Below are 15,368 nucleotides of genomic sequence, written 5' to 3'. Positions count from 1 at the left end.
AAAAAAAAAAAAAGGAAGCTAGTCTTTGTGGTGAGAAAACAGAGACAAATGCACTGACAGAAACAAAGATGAGAAATCATGTAAGCGTAGTCCCCCGGCAGGCCTGGTTATACTCACAATAAATGCTCCCTGAGACCATATTGTCTGATCCTTGCAACCAAACAATTCTTGACTAGAACATACATACTCACTGAATTTTTCACCAGCCAAGGAGGACGTATTACCCCCCATGTAAAGAAATACGCTCAAGGTTATACGCTAAGTAGCATAGTTGAAATATCTCCACCTTCAAAACCTATTCCCTAAGAGGCTACAACGGGGTGGTTTGTTCGCCCTCAGGAAAGGTGCTGTCCTGAGTATTACATCATAGGAAAGATGCTGTCTTGGGTATTACGTCATAGAACAAAGTAAGGACGTCTGCAGCTGGGAGGCAGGCTGAGAGGGTATGTGAGCGGTCCTGTGCTGGAGACCGTCGCAGCACAAGCAGAAACAGATTCGCAAATATTTTCTCTCATCATTTGAGGGCTACTTTTTACTTTTTTGTTAGTGTCATGAGTTTTACAGTTTTATTCTTACATTTAGATCTGTGATCCACTCTGAATTAATTTTTGTGTATCAGACAGGGGTCCAAATTCATTCCTCTGCATGTGGATATTCAGTTGTCCTAATACTATTAGTTGAAAAAACTATTTTTTCCCCTCTTGAATAGTTTTGGTACCCTGTCAAAAATCAACTGACATATATATGGTTACACAACTCTTTGAATGTACTAAAGGTCACTGAATCATGCATTTTAAATTGGTGAATTTTATAGCTATCCAAATCATATCTCAATTTAAAAAAAAGGTCAGTTGTAAAAATAATTTCTATTCAACATTAATAAAAAGTAAAAGAGAAAAAAAATTAAAAATGAAAGGAAATCAGGAATGGGGTTTGGCTTATTCACATTCCCCATCACTTCCAGCCATCTTGTTCCTGTAACCAGGACCTAAGGCAGGAAAAGAAAACTTGACCCCAGACAACGAGCCTCTCAGCAGAGCACAGGGAAGTGGGGAAAGACAGACAGAAAGACATTCCAGGCACGATGGAGTGGGGGCGGGGCAGTGAGTGAGTGGGTGGTTCAGATGAAAAATTTCCTGTTTCCTAGTTTTAGACGACATTAATCATTAGTAAAAGCCGAGTGAGTACTTCACGACCATTGTACCTTCAATACTTATTCTTGACTTATTTTTCTTTCTCTTTAGTAAGTGAATTAAGAATTCATTCATTTTTCACCCAGAAGTAGAAGTGTGCTCTTTCTCTTTGGTCACAGTCTCGTCATGCCTGATACAAACAGGTGACCCCTGGGCCATCACGCTTTTCATCCATATTCTTTCAAACTGGCTCCTCCTGGACCAAACATGGGGCCTGCTCAGGACCCCACGTGGGATGCTGAGCTGAAGGCAGCCTCATCCCGAAGTGTCTGCCTTCTTTCTCTGTTGTCTCAACGTTGTCACACGCATCATCATTCATACAATTTACCAGGCATGCCGCAACACCCACTCAGGGCTGTCTCCTGTCTCCCCGATGCCACACCCATGCCTGGCTAGTCTGAGGTCCGTCCCCTCCTCCACCGACCTTCCTGCTCAGTGCCGTAACCCCCACCACGCCTCCGCTAATTCTTGCCAGCTCAAATCTTCGCAGTGCAGAGGCTGGGCTTCCCGATTTCAGACGGCAGCCTTGAGGCATCCATTAGCACACACTGACTAGCTTTTAAGCAATGCCTCTGGGGCACAGAAGACGCTGATTTGGCACTCCCAGCAGGCTGATCGTTTATTTCTGCAACAAATTAGTGTTTTCCTTGGCACCTTTTTCTCAGCTGGAGAGAGCATGGGACAGGAAATGAGAAGGCCAGGCACGAGACCTGGTATCTCCGCGTTGGTTGAGGTCAGGGGACTCAGGCACCCATCTGGGTCTCCACTTCCTTGTCTTTGGAGGCCAGTAGGCGATGCCAATCTTTCCACAGCACAGGGCTGTACTGGCCTCACCATGAGTCATTACCTGCCCCATTCCCTTGGTCTTGGTTTAAATACTGCGGCATCCACTGAGTCCGAGGAGCAAGGACTGCAAATGACCTAGGCCCACAGCATGCCCTGCTACTTCTTTAGCACACCCATCCGTCCTGGGATTGCTAGTTCAATGCTGTGCCTTCCCAGCTGGTGCTAGTCGCAAAGGCTCTGTCAGTACAGGACATGAGAGATGCGAGTTTGATGCCCGGGTTGGTAAGACCCCTTGGAGAAAGGCATGGCTCCCCATTTTAGTATTCTTGCCTGGAAAATTCCATGGACAGAGAAGTCTGGAGGGCTAGAGTCCATGGGGCCCCAAAGAGTGGGACATGACTGAGCATAATTCAATGCTGGGTTTTCTCCTCACTCCCTATAGGACCCTGTAAGCTCCATGAAGAAAGGGGCTGTGCTTATCTTGTTCAGGACTATCTTTGTGTCAGTAAATATCAGCTGGTGGATTAATGAATCTTGTAAGTGAAAGTACTGTTTAGGCAAGAAGCTGCTGTTACTAGAGTGGTTGTTATTATTGTTATTACTGTAGTAATAGCAGTAGTAGAGGTAGTTATGGTGGTTTAGAAGCTAAGTCGTGGCTGACTCTTGAGACCCCATGGACTGTAGCCCGCCAGGCTCCTCTGTCCATGGGATTTTCCAGGCAAGAGTACCAAAGTGGGTTGCCATTTCCTTCTCCAGGGGATCTTCCCGACCCAGGGATTGAACCCAGGTCTCCTGTGTTGTAGGCAGATTCTTTACCAACTGAGGTACAGAGGAATAGAAACTGAATTATTTGCAACATTGTCACCATCAAATATAGGACAGAAAGAGAAGTGCAGGATGGTATGTAATAGTATTGATATTCATCATAAACTCTTCCTCTTTTTCTGATCCATCCTGTAAATGGATTGAAACAAATAAATATATGATTAAACTGCCATATAAGTACAGCCTACAGTAATGGTTCAGAGGACAGTATTTTGCTTCTTAATTGCCAGTCCTTGAAATGTACCCCACCTGGAGAAAGACCCAGAGGAAAGACAGAAGGTGTGTTCTCATCATGGAGCAGGTAATAAACCCTTCCCAATATTATGGGTAAAAGCACGTTAGTCGCTCAGTCATGTCCAACTCTTTGTGACTCCATGGGCTGTAGCCTGCCAGACTCCTCTGTCCGTGAATTCTCCAAGCAAGAATACTGGAGTGGGTTGCCATGCCCTTCTCCAGGGGATCTTTCCGACCCACCCTTCTTACATCACGTTGCTTAGAAAGCCTAGAGGCAAAGAACAGCAGACTGTGTGTTACACACAGTTCCTTCCCAGGAACACGGCAAGGCACCCACGTAAGCCAAGTATGATCTTGACTGCCCCTCCCCCCAGATAACTCAGGCCTTTGGAGAAGAGAAGTTTTATAAGATTCAATGAGACAACAAAATTCCTCATTGATTCAGTACCACTGGTCTATTACCTGTGTGCATTCGTTCACTGGAAAGTTACCAAATCCCTAGTGTGTATCTAAAGAGATGCTAGGTCCTGGGGATACAGGATGGAGCAAAATACTGCCCACACATTCGGGCAGATCTAGAGCTTGGAGCACTATGGGTTTCCCTGTATAAAAGAAGTCAAAGACTTTTGTGGGGTGAGTTTTAGAAATGGCATTGTTCCGCACCTGGAGGCAGGCTGGGGCGCGTCCCTGGGGCTTGTTGACATCCACGGCTACCAGCTGCCACCCGCCAGCAGCATCTTCATGAAACATCTTCAAGACAAAGAGGGAGATGAGTCAGAAACACTTCAAGGGAACACTGAGAGCTCTAACTTTGACTCCAGCTTTTTACATTTTTATGTTATCAAAGATTTGTCTTCTTACACTTTTATATTTACAGCATGAGTCATTTCAGTAATGTTCATTTTAACACTGCAAACTTAAGTGCATAATAATAATAAGGATAATGGCTTGCATTAATTGAGCACTTGCTATGTATCCGATCCTTTCTGCCTTGAATACGCTCTGCATAGAATTACTCAAATATTCTTCTTCGTAAGACTTTATAGTAGGTATCTTATTCCCATTATGTTGATTATTATATATTAGATCTCAGAGAAAATGATAATTAGAATACCAAAGCACGACATGCTTTAACAAAAAGTGGCAAATTTTTATCTTTATTTAATGGAGAGTTCTCACTGAACCAAAAGAAGAACATTCTCAGGATGAATAAGAAATGTGTGTGTAGCCTAGAGAAAGAGGGGAGTGCTGTTTTAATGGTAGGAGAATGACACAGCACTTAAAAGTCTTTCTGAAATCAGTTTACATAGGCCACAATTAATCTGCTCAGCAAAAACTTTATGTACACATTTATGAAGGGAAGAAGTTTTTTTTTATCTTAAAATACATGCATGATGAAATTCAGGATTGTACAGGATACTAAAATCTGACAGTCATTGAACTGGACAACCAACTTGCTGGATGTGTAGGTTACCTATCTTACACTGCACTACCTCAAAATTTAGTTATCTATCAATAATGCACTAAGCTGGAAGGCATTTACCACTTATAAGTATTTTCCCACTAATATATATTTTCTTTTCAATTCCTTAGGTGTGCATGTACGAGTGTGGTGGAATAGGGTGGCTCTTTATTTTTTAAGAAAAGTCACAGCTACAAGCACTCACTGTTTTATTCCTGTCCGAGTTCACCATTTCACACATGTAAACACTTTCTTTGCCATCTTTATGTCTTCCTGTTACACTGACCCTGTGATCATTAGGGTAATTATTGATGGAAATATGAGATGATGCCGAGATCCCATTACCTAGGATTTATAACTTCAAACCCCTGGTAACAGAGGTAGTAGATCATTTTTTTTTTTTTCCCATGAGGAAGGCAGGATTGTAGATCCCCCACCAGGGATCAAACCCAGGCCCCCTGCAGTGGAAGCACTGAGCCTTAACCACTGAACTGCCATGAAAGTCCTCATATATGTATTTTAAAAATGACAAAGTGGAGGTGCACCTTTACACAAAGGTTCTCTGATTCAAGGTCCCAATTACAAATGATTTTTTTCAGCTGTCCATTTACAGGACTTTGATTCCTTTTAGAATGAATCTTAAAAGGTATGCTGAGTGGTAGAATCAAGCACAGGCATCACAAATAGGCTCATTCTCAGAATACGTACGTTGGGTGACACGCAAACATGTATAAGAGCCTTTTAAAATACCTGTCAAATGTCTCGAAGTCTCCTTTTAAGGAGAAAAGACAAAAGCGATCCTGCCAGTCACTATTGCATTCATATGTTATTTGAATATTTCCATATCAATAAAGTTCAATCATGACTTAGTGGTGTTCATTTATTCTAATTTTATAATTTAAAATCAATAATTTATTGCTAGAGTTAATCTTCTTCCTCTCTGTCTCTCTCTCTCTCTCTTTTCTTTTTTTTTACCAAAATGCTTCCATAAACATTCTCAAATGTATATCTTTGAGCATTGTCCAGAATTTTTTTAGGATAAATTACTAGAAGTGCAACTCTTTGTCAAATACTTTATATGTTTTTAAGGCTTCTGATACATACTGCCAAACTGTTTTGTAAAAAGCATGCTCCAATTTACAGTCTTAGTAATAATGTATGAAAGTTGCCTTTTCTCCACCTTTCATCCAAAAAGAAAACTTTTTGTTTTTTAAGAGAAGAGATGCCAGAAAAAAAGATAGTTCATTGACAGCAGGGTCTGTAATTACTAAATTAAAAGGAGGTAGGATCTCAGTGGGCAAAACTGAGTGGGGGAAAAAAAAAGACCCTTAAGGCCAAGGAAGCTGGTTTTGAGTGCCAGTTCCACCATTTGCCAGGTACATAATACTGGATCAAATAATTAACTTTCCAATTCTTATCTTTTTTAATCTGCAAAGCAGAGACAATAATGGTACCCACTTCACAACATAATCATGAAAATTAAATAAGATGGCTTTAAAGTCAATAGGGCAGACCATGCTGTGATTTGCTGTGACAGTGTATGAATTAATGGAATATTCCCAATGAGCACTCCGCTCTTGGTACAATCACATGGGGATCCACGGAGACTTCAGTCTTGAGAATCATCTCATGCTTATCTGTTTGCAACTGTTTGCTAGGGTCTTATAAAGCATCACTTGATTTAGCTAAGAAATTTGCTTTGAGGAGTGTTCTAGTTTAGGCAGAATATCATCATCAGCAACAACAATAACAGATTACTTAATGGTAGGTGGAAGAGAATGAATCTTGGTAACAGGAACAATCACTAGCAACGGAATTAAAATTCCAAACCCAAGACATATATACACATTTGTTAATGAAAAGAAAATTCAAAATTTATTTTGAAATTCACAGGCTCTTTGGGTTCTTTCAAAATCAATCATTTAAAAAAAAAGGGGGGGGAATAGTCATTATCACACAAAATAATGAGGGTAGATACTTGACTTGATTTTGTTATTAAATAATATATTCCATGACTCAGGGTTACAAAACACAATTCTCATTTACGGCTTCCTGTGATGAATGTATTATTCCATTACTATGGTTTCTTATTAGAAGGAGCTCACTATTGTACCTCCTACAATAGCCCTTCCCAGAAACTGCTTTCACTAAATTGCTTTCTCACATATTTTAATGATGTATATTCATGTGGAAACCAATGGTCTTAGAATGCAGTAAACACATTTTTACTAAAGTGTTGTCTTGGAACATAATGTGGTACACAGTCTTTTTATAGAGGAGAAGTTCTTTTCATTCTTAATCACATGCCTTTTCATCTGTGCCTTTCAGCCTTTTAATCTGAGCTACATATTTACACAGAAGTTGTTCAGGTATTGGAGGAACCCGTATTCTGAGAATGCTCACGGACCTACAAAGGAGGAAGAAGCCCTGTGTCCTTGAATCAGCTCCACCCTTATCAGTCTTCCATCTTCTTCAGAAGACAAGAACCAGCAAGTCAGAGACAGTGACAGACCCAGGAATGATTGCTGTCTTTAGACAATCAGAAGATTTATTTACGTGACCTTGGGGCTTCCCTGGTGGCTCAGACGGTAAAGCGTCTGCCTGCAATATGGGAAACCCGAGTTTGATCGCTGGGTCGGTAAGATCCTCTGGAGAAGGAAATGGCAACCCACCCCAGTACCCTTGCCAGGAAAATCCCATGCACAGAGGAGACTGGTATGCTACAGTCCACGGGGTTACAAAGAGTCAGACATGACTGAGCGACTTTACTTTTCCAATACGCCCTTACTGGGCCATGCTTCGTATATACAAGTTGGGTGCGTTTTGATGGGCAGAGGCTGTCTTGTGTCTCTCATCTCATAAAACATAGCCTTTCGGGGCCCTACAGTTTGGTCGTTCTTTCAGTTCTAAGCTCATCCCTATCATGAACCAGCCTAGATCAGAGGACCCTGCGACTGGCCACAGATATCCAAGGTGAAGTGTCTAAGGATGGGCATGCAACTCTGGACTGGGGATTTGTCCACAGTCCACTAGCACATCAGCCCATCCCAACATCCAATTCTGGGCCAATACCCGCTACGGACCTGTAGCATGGCGTCAGACCCGCCTCTGTGGGCTGACACAGGGGACGATGGCATCCTGATGTATGAATCTCTAGCACTTTAACCCAACACATAACTGAGCAAGTAGCAACAGTGACCCGTGTCTAATAACTACAGGCACCAGAGACACCCTCCCCATCGGAGTTCAGGCAAACTACTGATTACTAATCCGAAAATTTCCACATCATTTTCCCTATGTTTTCCTGCGTCCTGCTCTATTATGGTCTCCACAAGACCTTTGGCATTAATTTTTCTGTAATTTGTTTCTGTGCTGTGACTTGAAGGGAAGTTGCTTTGCTATTTTAAAGAAAACATTCTCATCTCTGATTCTCGTTTGCCTCTGAACAGCCTGTATCAGAGCCAATTCCTATCGAACCTCCTAAGATGTTGGAAAGCCCCTACTTTATCCTATTAATGTGTATAATTTCCCTTTCTACAAACACAGACCTGGGAAAGTCCAGGGACTTAGAAGCATCACTGAGTCCACCAAGCCTGGGACCCTCTTCGGCTTTCTATGAGGATGCCTTACAGAGAACAACTGCAGACGACCTACATACTAGAGGAAGGTGAGAACTGGCTTCATTTCAGAAAGGCTGTGTGCTTCACAATACACAACCATTTGCATTTTATTTCCTGAAAGCCCATCTGCTTTATTAGAATTAGAAACTTCCTATTCAGTGTTTTAAACCAGCTAACGAGAGGTCCTTAGGCACAAAGTTGTGTCAGATTTTACAAATGTAACAGAATCATGGCAGATGACATCTCTCCCTTCCACACACAAAAAAGCATCTGGATCACTTGCTGAGGGGCTGGGGAGAGGCTGGGCGGAGTCTGCGGCCTGTTGCCAGGCACCCCAAGTGGTGGTTTACCAGAGAGGCTGCTGCAGGAGCTTTCGGTTGCCTAGCAACCGGGTCCTCAGCCGCAGCGTTTTTCTTAATGAAGGTTTTTCACAATTCTCTGTGTGATTACCTCTGTCGAATACCTAGACGCATTACCTCTGAATTACTGGCTTATTCCTCCTGATTAAGGGCAATTTTGCATCCAAGCAATTTTGTACAACTGTGTTCACAGCCTCTCCACATTTCACTTCCTGGGAAAACTACTGGCTGATTTGGTGGCATTTCTAAACACCACTTTTCCAGCTGTGGTTTGACAAGTAAGAGTTACTTAATGAGCATTATGTGGTTTGAAGGACGTTTTAGGTCCTCTCTCGGGAATATCAAATGTGGATTCTGTGTGGAGTTCATAGCTGTATATTACACTTCATTCTCAATGTCTATTCTGGAAAACACACCTTCACGAGGGTGTCACTCTACTTAAAAGACAAGCCAACAATGCACTTGGTACTGTATAATTTCTCAGAGTTCATTTGAAAAAATGAGAGCAGAAATATGTGGTGAACTCACTGTAGGTTTTCCTACATGCCATCTGTGATATAACCTAGATGACACCTAAAAAAATCTTTCATGGAAGTTGAATAGCAGTTTGACAAAACTGAAAATATTAATACTATTTCATCTATAAGGAACTGGTTAGACTATTCGAACTTTCACAACATTACGAAGATGCTGCATAAGGCTTTTCCAAAGATGAGCATGTTTAATAGGTTTTTGCTGTTAGCTGTTAAATATAATTATTATTTTTGTTACCTTTGCACTTCTCCTTAATTTTATTCCTCTTCTTCCCCATCTCTACCCCAGTGAGCCACTATCCTGAATTCTCTTCTTTAAAAAGTTAATACATAGTCATAAATATAATTGTTTTTAAAAATAAAATATTATTTAAAGTAAAATTATATAATTATTAAAAGTTCAATTTGGAGATTTTCAAAGTAAAATTTTTACCTTGAATCCTTAAGAGAAATCTTTGTCTTAGTAGACCTGTATATATATTCACAAACTTAAATTTATCTTCAAATTTAACGTTAATAGTTATGAGGCATAAAAGCATTTCATTCTCAATTTAGGAATTTTTATTATCTTTCTTTTTTATAAAGATTCAAAAAAAGCCTCTTGATGAAAGTGAAAGAGGAGAGTGAAAAAGTTGGCTTAAAGCTCAACATTCAGAAAACTAAGATCATGACATCTGGTCCCCTCACTTCATGGCAAATAGATGGGGAAACAGTGGAAACAGTGTCAGACTTTATTTTTCTGGGCTCCAAAACCACTACAGATGGTGATTGCAGCCATGAAATTAAAAGACGCTTATTCCTTGGAAGGAAAGTTATGACCAACCTAGATAGCATATTCAAAAGCAGAGACATTACTTTGCCAACAAAGGTCCGTCTAGTCAAGGCTATGGTTTTTGCAGTAGTCACGAGTGAGAGTTAGACTGTAAAGAAAGCTGAGCACTGAAGAATTGATGCTTTTGAACTGTGGTGTTGGAGAAGACTCTTCAGAGTCCCTTGGACTGCAAAGAGATCCAACCAGTCCATTCTAAAGGAGATGAGTCCTGGGTGTTCTTTGGAAGGACTGATGCTCAAGCTGAAACTCCAGTACTTTGGCCACCTCATGCGAAGAGTTGACTCATTGGAAAAGTCTCTGATGCTGGGAGGGGTTGGGGGCAGGAGGAAAAGGGGACGGCAGAGGATGAGATGGCTGGATGGCATCACCAACTCCATGGACGTGAGTTTGAGTGAACTCTGGGAGTTGGTGATGGACAGGGAGGCCTGGCATGCTACAACTCATGGGGTTGCAAAGAGTCGGACATGACTGAGCGACTAAACTGAACTGAACTGAATACCAGAAAAAGATATTTATAAATCTATTCTTCCTTTCTAATCAAATAAACAAATACGCAAAACAAAGCCAAAAAATAAAAACAAAGAATTTTATCTGAATTACCCTTTTATGTAATAAATGCCATGCTATTTTTATATAGCATGGTCACTTCCAATTTCTTAGAAGCATAGGGGAAACCTTCTGAACATTCAGTAATTCCTCAAAATTCACAGGAAAGCATTTGGAATTGAGGGGTCTTTTTCATAATTTATTCTATTATGATTACTTTGTTCTGAATGAAATAAATTTTCTAGTGAACAATTCTAATCATTTACATATGGGCCATTATATTGGTTTGCAAATATATGGGTATTTATAAAAATGGGAAATTCTACAGTTGCCACACTTAGATTTTTTTCTTTGGCTGGGCCAAGTCTTAGTTGCAGCATGCAAATTCTTAGATGCAACATGTTCTAGTTCTCTGACCAGGGAATAAACCTGGACCCCCTGCATTGGGAGTATTAAATCCTAGTCACTGGATCACCAGGGAAATCCGTCTAGTTGCTATATTTTATCTTCAAGCCCTTTGAGGACATGTGAAGGCAGAATCAAATCAAAAGTACCTAATAAATGTGATGATAAGCCTGGTTGTGTGTCAAACGTACCCCTGGAACTGTTAAAAAAAATAGGTGCCATCACCCCCAGGGTCTGATTTGGTTCTTCTGGGTGTGGGCCTTTGCATCTGTAAGTTTAAGCAGCTCCCTCAGTGAGTCTGGCCGCCAAAGCCCATGATAAGAGGCGTTTCTCAAGTTCCATCAGTTCCCAAGGGTGGTGCAGAGGGACACGCCCAGTTCAAGAGAATGACGTCATCGTCTGCGGGTGACGCCATCACCCCCAGTAGGTACCTGCGTGGTGGCCGTGGAAGTAGTGTTGCTTCTTGACCCCCACATCTGTTGAAACTGCACCCTGATTTCTGCAAATGTTTCTATAATGACAGCGATGAACACGTTCTGCAAGAAAACGAGAGACCACACTTACCAAAGGCTGGGCAAGAGGGAGGGAAGACCATCAAAACCAAAAGATCTGCAGAAACTGCCAGAAAACATAGACCTGATGAGGAGGAACTGCACGAGTACCTTAACAAGCCAGGCCAGGAAGAAGATCAGGGTGATGAAGTAGAAGTAGGAACGCCAGCGGGGAAAGCTGTCGATGGCTCGGTACATGAGGAACACCCAGCCTTCCTGGGAAGCGGCCTCGTACACAGTGAAGATGCTGGTTCCTGCCCAGACAGAGTGAGGGGGAGGCAGGCTGAGTTGGGGTGGACTTTTGAAATGAGAAGACATTTTTCAGAAAAACAATATTTATCCATGATCATTTTCTCAATGATAAAAGCACTTCTAAAGGGACTCAAATCACATGCAACGTTTATTGTTCTTGTTCCTCGGGATTTCTCTTTTTACTTGAAGTAACACTGCTTTACAATGTTGTGTTATTAACAGTTTCTACTGTTCAGCAAAGTGAATCAGCTATTCCTATACATATATCTCCTCTTTCTATTTGGATTTCCTTCCCAGGTAGGTCACCATAGAGTCTTAAATAGAGTTCCCTGTGCTACACAGTAGGTTCTCATTCAGTTTAGTTCAGTCGCTCAGTCATGTCCGACTCTTTGTGACCCCATGAACCGCAGCATGCCAGGCCTCCCTGTCCATCACCAACTCCTGGAGTTTACTCAGACTCACATCCATCGAGTCAGTGATGCCATCCAGCCATCTCATCCTCTGTCATCCCCTTCTCCTCCTGCCCTCAATCTTTCCCAGCATCAGGGTCTTTTCCAATGAGTCAGCTCTTTGCATCAGGTGGCCAAAGTACTGGAGTTTCAGCTTCAACATCAGTCCTTCCAATGAACACCCAGGACTGATTTCCTTTAGGATGGACTGGTGGATCTCCTTGTAGTCCAAGGGACTCTCAAGAGTCTCCTCCAACACCACAGTTCAAAAGCCTCAATTCTTCAGCACTCAGCTTTCTTTATAGTCCAACTCTCACATCCATACATGACTACTGGAAAAACCATAGCCTTGACTAGACGGACCTTTGTTGGCAAAGTAATGTCTCTGCTTTTGAATATGCTGTCTAAGTTGGTCATAACTTTCCTTCCAAGGAATAAGTGTCTTTTAATTTCATGGCTGCAATCACCATCTGTAGTGGTTTTGGAGCCCAGAAAAATAAAGTCTGACACTGTTTCCACTGTTTCCCCATCTATCTGCCATGAAGTGATGGGACTGGATGCCACAAAGCTAGTGGAGGTGATGGAATTCCAGTTGAGCTATTTCAAATCCTGAAAGATGATGCTGTGAAAGTGCTGCACTCAATATGCCAGCAAATTTGGAGAACTCAGCAGTGGCCACAGGACTGGAAAAGGTCAATTTTCATTCCAATCCCAAAGAAAGGCAATGCCAAAGAATTCTTAAAGTGAAAAGTGAAGTCGCTCAGTCGTGTCCGACTCTTAGTGACCCATGGACTGCAGCCCACCAGGCTCCTCCCTCTATGGGATTTTCCAGACAAGAGTACTGGAGTGGGTTGCCATTGCCTTCTCCAGAAAAACAGCTGCTGCTGCTGCTAAGCCGCTTCAATCGTTTCCGACTCTGTGTGACCCCATAGACAGCAGCCCACCAGGCTCTCCCGTCCCTGGGATTCTCCAGGCAAGAACACTGGAGTGGTTTGCCATTTCCTTCTCCAATGCATGAAAGTGAAAAGTGAAAGTGAAGTCGCTCAGTCACGTCCGACCCTCAGCGACCCGGTGGACTGCAGCCCTCCAGGCTCCTCCGTCCATGGGATTCTCCAGGCAAGAATACTGGAGTGGGGTGCCATAAACTACCACACAATTGCACTCATCTCACACGCTAGTAAAATAATGCTTAACATTCTCCAAGCCAGGTTTCAGAAATATGTGAACTGTGAACTTTCAGATGTTCAAGTTGGTTTTAGAAAAGGCAGAGGAACCAGAGATCAAATTTCCAATATCTGATGGATCATGGAAAAAGCAAGAGAGTTCCAGAAAAACATCTATTTCTGCTTTATTGACTATGCCAAAGCCTTTGACTGTGCAGATCACAATAAACTGTGGAAAATTCTGAAAGAGACGGGCATACCAGACCACCTGATCTGCCTCTTGAGAAATTTGTATGCAGGTCAGGAAGCAACAGTTGGAACTGGACATGGAACAACAGACAGGTTCCAAATAGGAAAAGGAGTATGTCAAGGCTGTATAATGTCACTCTGCTTATTTAACTTATATGCAGAGTACATCATGAGAAACACTGGGCTGGAGGAAGCACAAGCTGGAATCAAGATTGCCGGGAGAAATATCAATAACCTCAGATATGCAGATGACACCACCCTTATGGCAGAAAGTGAAGAAGAACTAAAGAGCCTCTTGATGAAAGTGAAAGAGGAGAATGAAAAAGTTGGCTTAAAACTCAACATTCAGAAAACTAAGGTTCTAATTAGTTATCTATTTTATACGTAGTACCAATAGTGTTATTCTTGGGATTTTGATAAAGTTGTTTCTGAGTTCAAGCCAGGGCAATTTTAATATTTTTAGCAATAAAATAATTTTAGGCTATAGCATTTGCTGTAACAATGTGGAAAATAAAACTAGCATTCAAGTCAAGTAAAGATATAATAAAGAAAGGACGTGTACCATATACACTTGGGGTTTAACACTTTTAGGTGCTATAGTTTTAACTGAAATGAAGTAAATTGGAGAACTGGGTTTCATTTGAAATCACGTTCTCATAGGACAAACTAAAGTAACCAAAAATTCTTGTAATGGAGCCCATCTTTGGTTTCCATGGTGTTTACTGAACACCAAAACATAAGGTAGTAAATCACTAAATAGGGCTTTGTATTTTCAGGGAGAATTCTCTCATTGAAAATACTCCTAACAATGCAAAGAAGGGCAAGGGAACAATATGTGGGCAGATTTTTGGAGGTATGATTAAGAGGAAAGTCAGTATTTAACCTTCATGGCATTATGAGTGTGTGTCATCATGTCCCTCTTTTGAAAATGGGAGAGAGAAAGCACATCAAGTATAGGGAATCTGTCTAAGGCACAGAGAATAAGTAGGGGAACTAGAATTAACCCCGTCGTTCTGGAACAGGGACTTGCATGTTTGTGAGGCAATTAATTCTGTCTCCTGCTACCTGTACCCTGGTTTCCCCATCTATAAAACCGAAAGATAGACAAATACAATATAGAGAAACATTTTCACCTCAACAAATTCCACTGCTATCAATGAATTAAATTATTAAAGGACATATAACCAATATCCACCCATACATGGGCTCATCACCCAGAAATTGAAAACTAGAAGGCGCATACAACCAAATGTCCAAACTAAGACAGAGGTCACTAACGTTGGCTGACTCCTGACAGCCTCTCTGGGTCTGTGCGTGCAGGAAGAAGAATCAGAGCATCAGCGAATTCCAAAGCACCCAGAACAGCAGAAAAGTGTAGCAGCAAACGGGGGCAAATGAGAAGTAACAAGGATTAAAAGAAAAAAAGTACTCATTTGGTACAACCTTGCCTCACCAGTAAAACCACTTTATCAGTTACCTCACCATTCGCAGCACTGAAGCTTTGAGATGAGATCAAAAGGCCATATAGAAAAAAAAAAAAAAAAGCATCTGTATATTTACATATATTTTCTAAGTTAAACTTTGTTATAACTCATAAAGATTCGTACTTGAAATGTATTTCTTCAGAGAGAGAATTTCTAAACGCCCAAGTGCTAAATATAGAATACTTCTAGAAAAGGGGAGTTGAAAGCTTTAACTACAGGATTCACAAATGGAAAAGAAGTGTTGACAAGACTGATGCTGACACGGGCAGGAAAGTTTAGGCGTTAGGAGAGCAGTTCCAAGGATGCTGAGCCCACAGGCCAACTAAAACACTCCCCACCTCTGGAGCTGGGCAATTTCCACGGAGGCTTGAGCTTAGAGCAGCAGAGCAGAGGTCACGACTGTCACGCCCCTGCCTTTGAAGAGC

General features: G+C 41.7%; 1 protein-coding gene across 1 annotated transcript in view; it reads right to left on the bottom strand.

Moving 5' to 3' along the window:
• NALCN (sodium leak channel, non-selective) overlaps window positions 1-15,368 on the bottom strand; it is a 286,838-nt gene that overhangs the window by 207,106 nt on the left and 64,364 nt on the right. Inside the window, exons 7-9 of the mRNA XM_005899261.3 lie at window positions 11,458-11,600; window positions 11,227-11,331; window positions 3,702-3,788 (exon numbers count right to left, since the gene is read on the bottom strand). Coding sequence (XP_005899323.1) covers window positions 3,702-3,788; window positions 11,227-11,331; window positions 11,458-11,600 — 335 coding nt within the window. The remainder of the gene's footprint in view (window positions 1-3,701; window positions 3,789-11,226; window positions 11,332-11,457; window positions 11,601-15,368) is intronic.

This window comes from Bos mutus, chromosome 12, assembly GCF_027580195.1.
Source record: "Bos mutus isolate GX-2022 chromosome 12, NWIPB_WYAK_1.1, whole genome shotgun sequence".
Taxonomy (NCBI): domain Eukaryota; kingdom Metazoa; phylum Chordata; class Mammalia; order Artiodactyla; family Bovidae; genus Bos; species Bos mutus.
The sequence above is the reverse complement of the archived record's forward strand: the minus strand, read 5'-3'. Positions and strand labels throughout refer to the sequence as shown.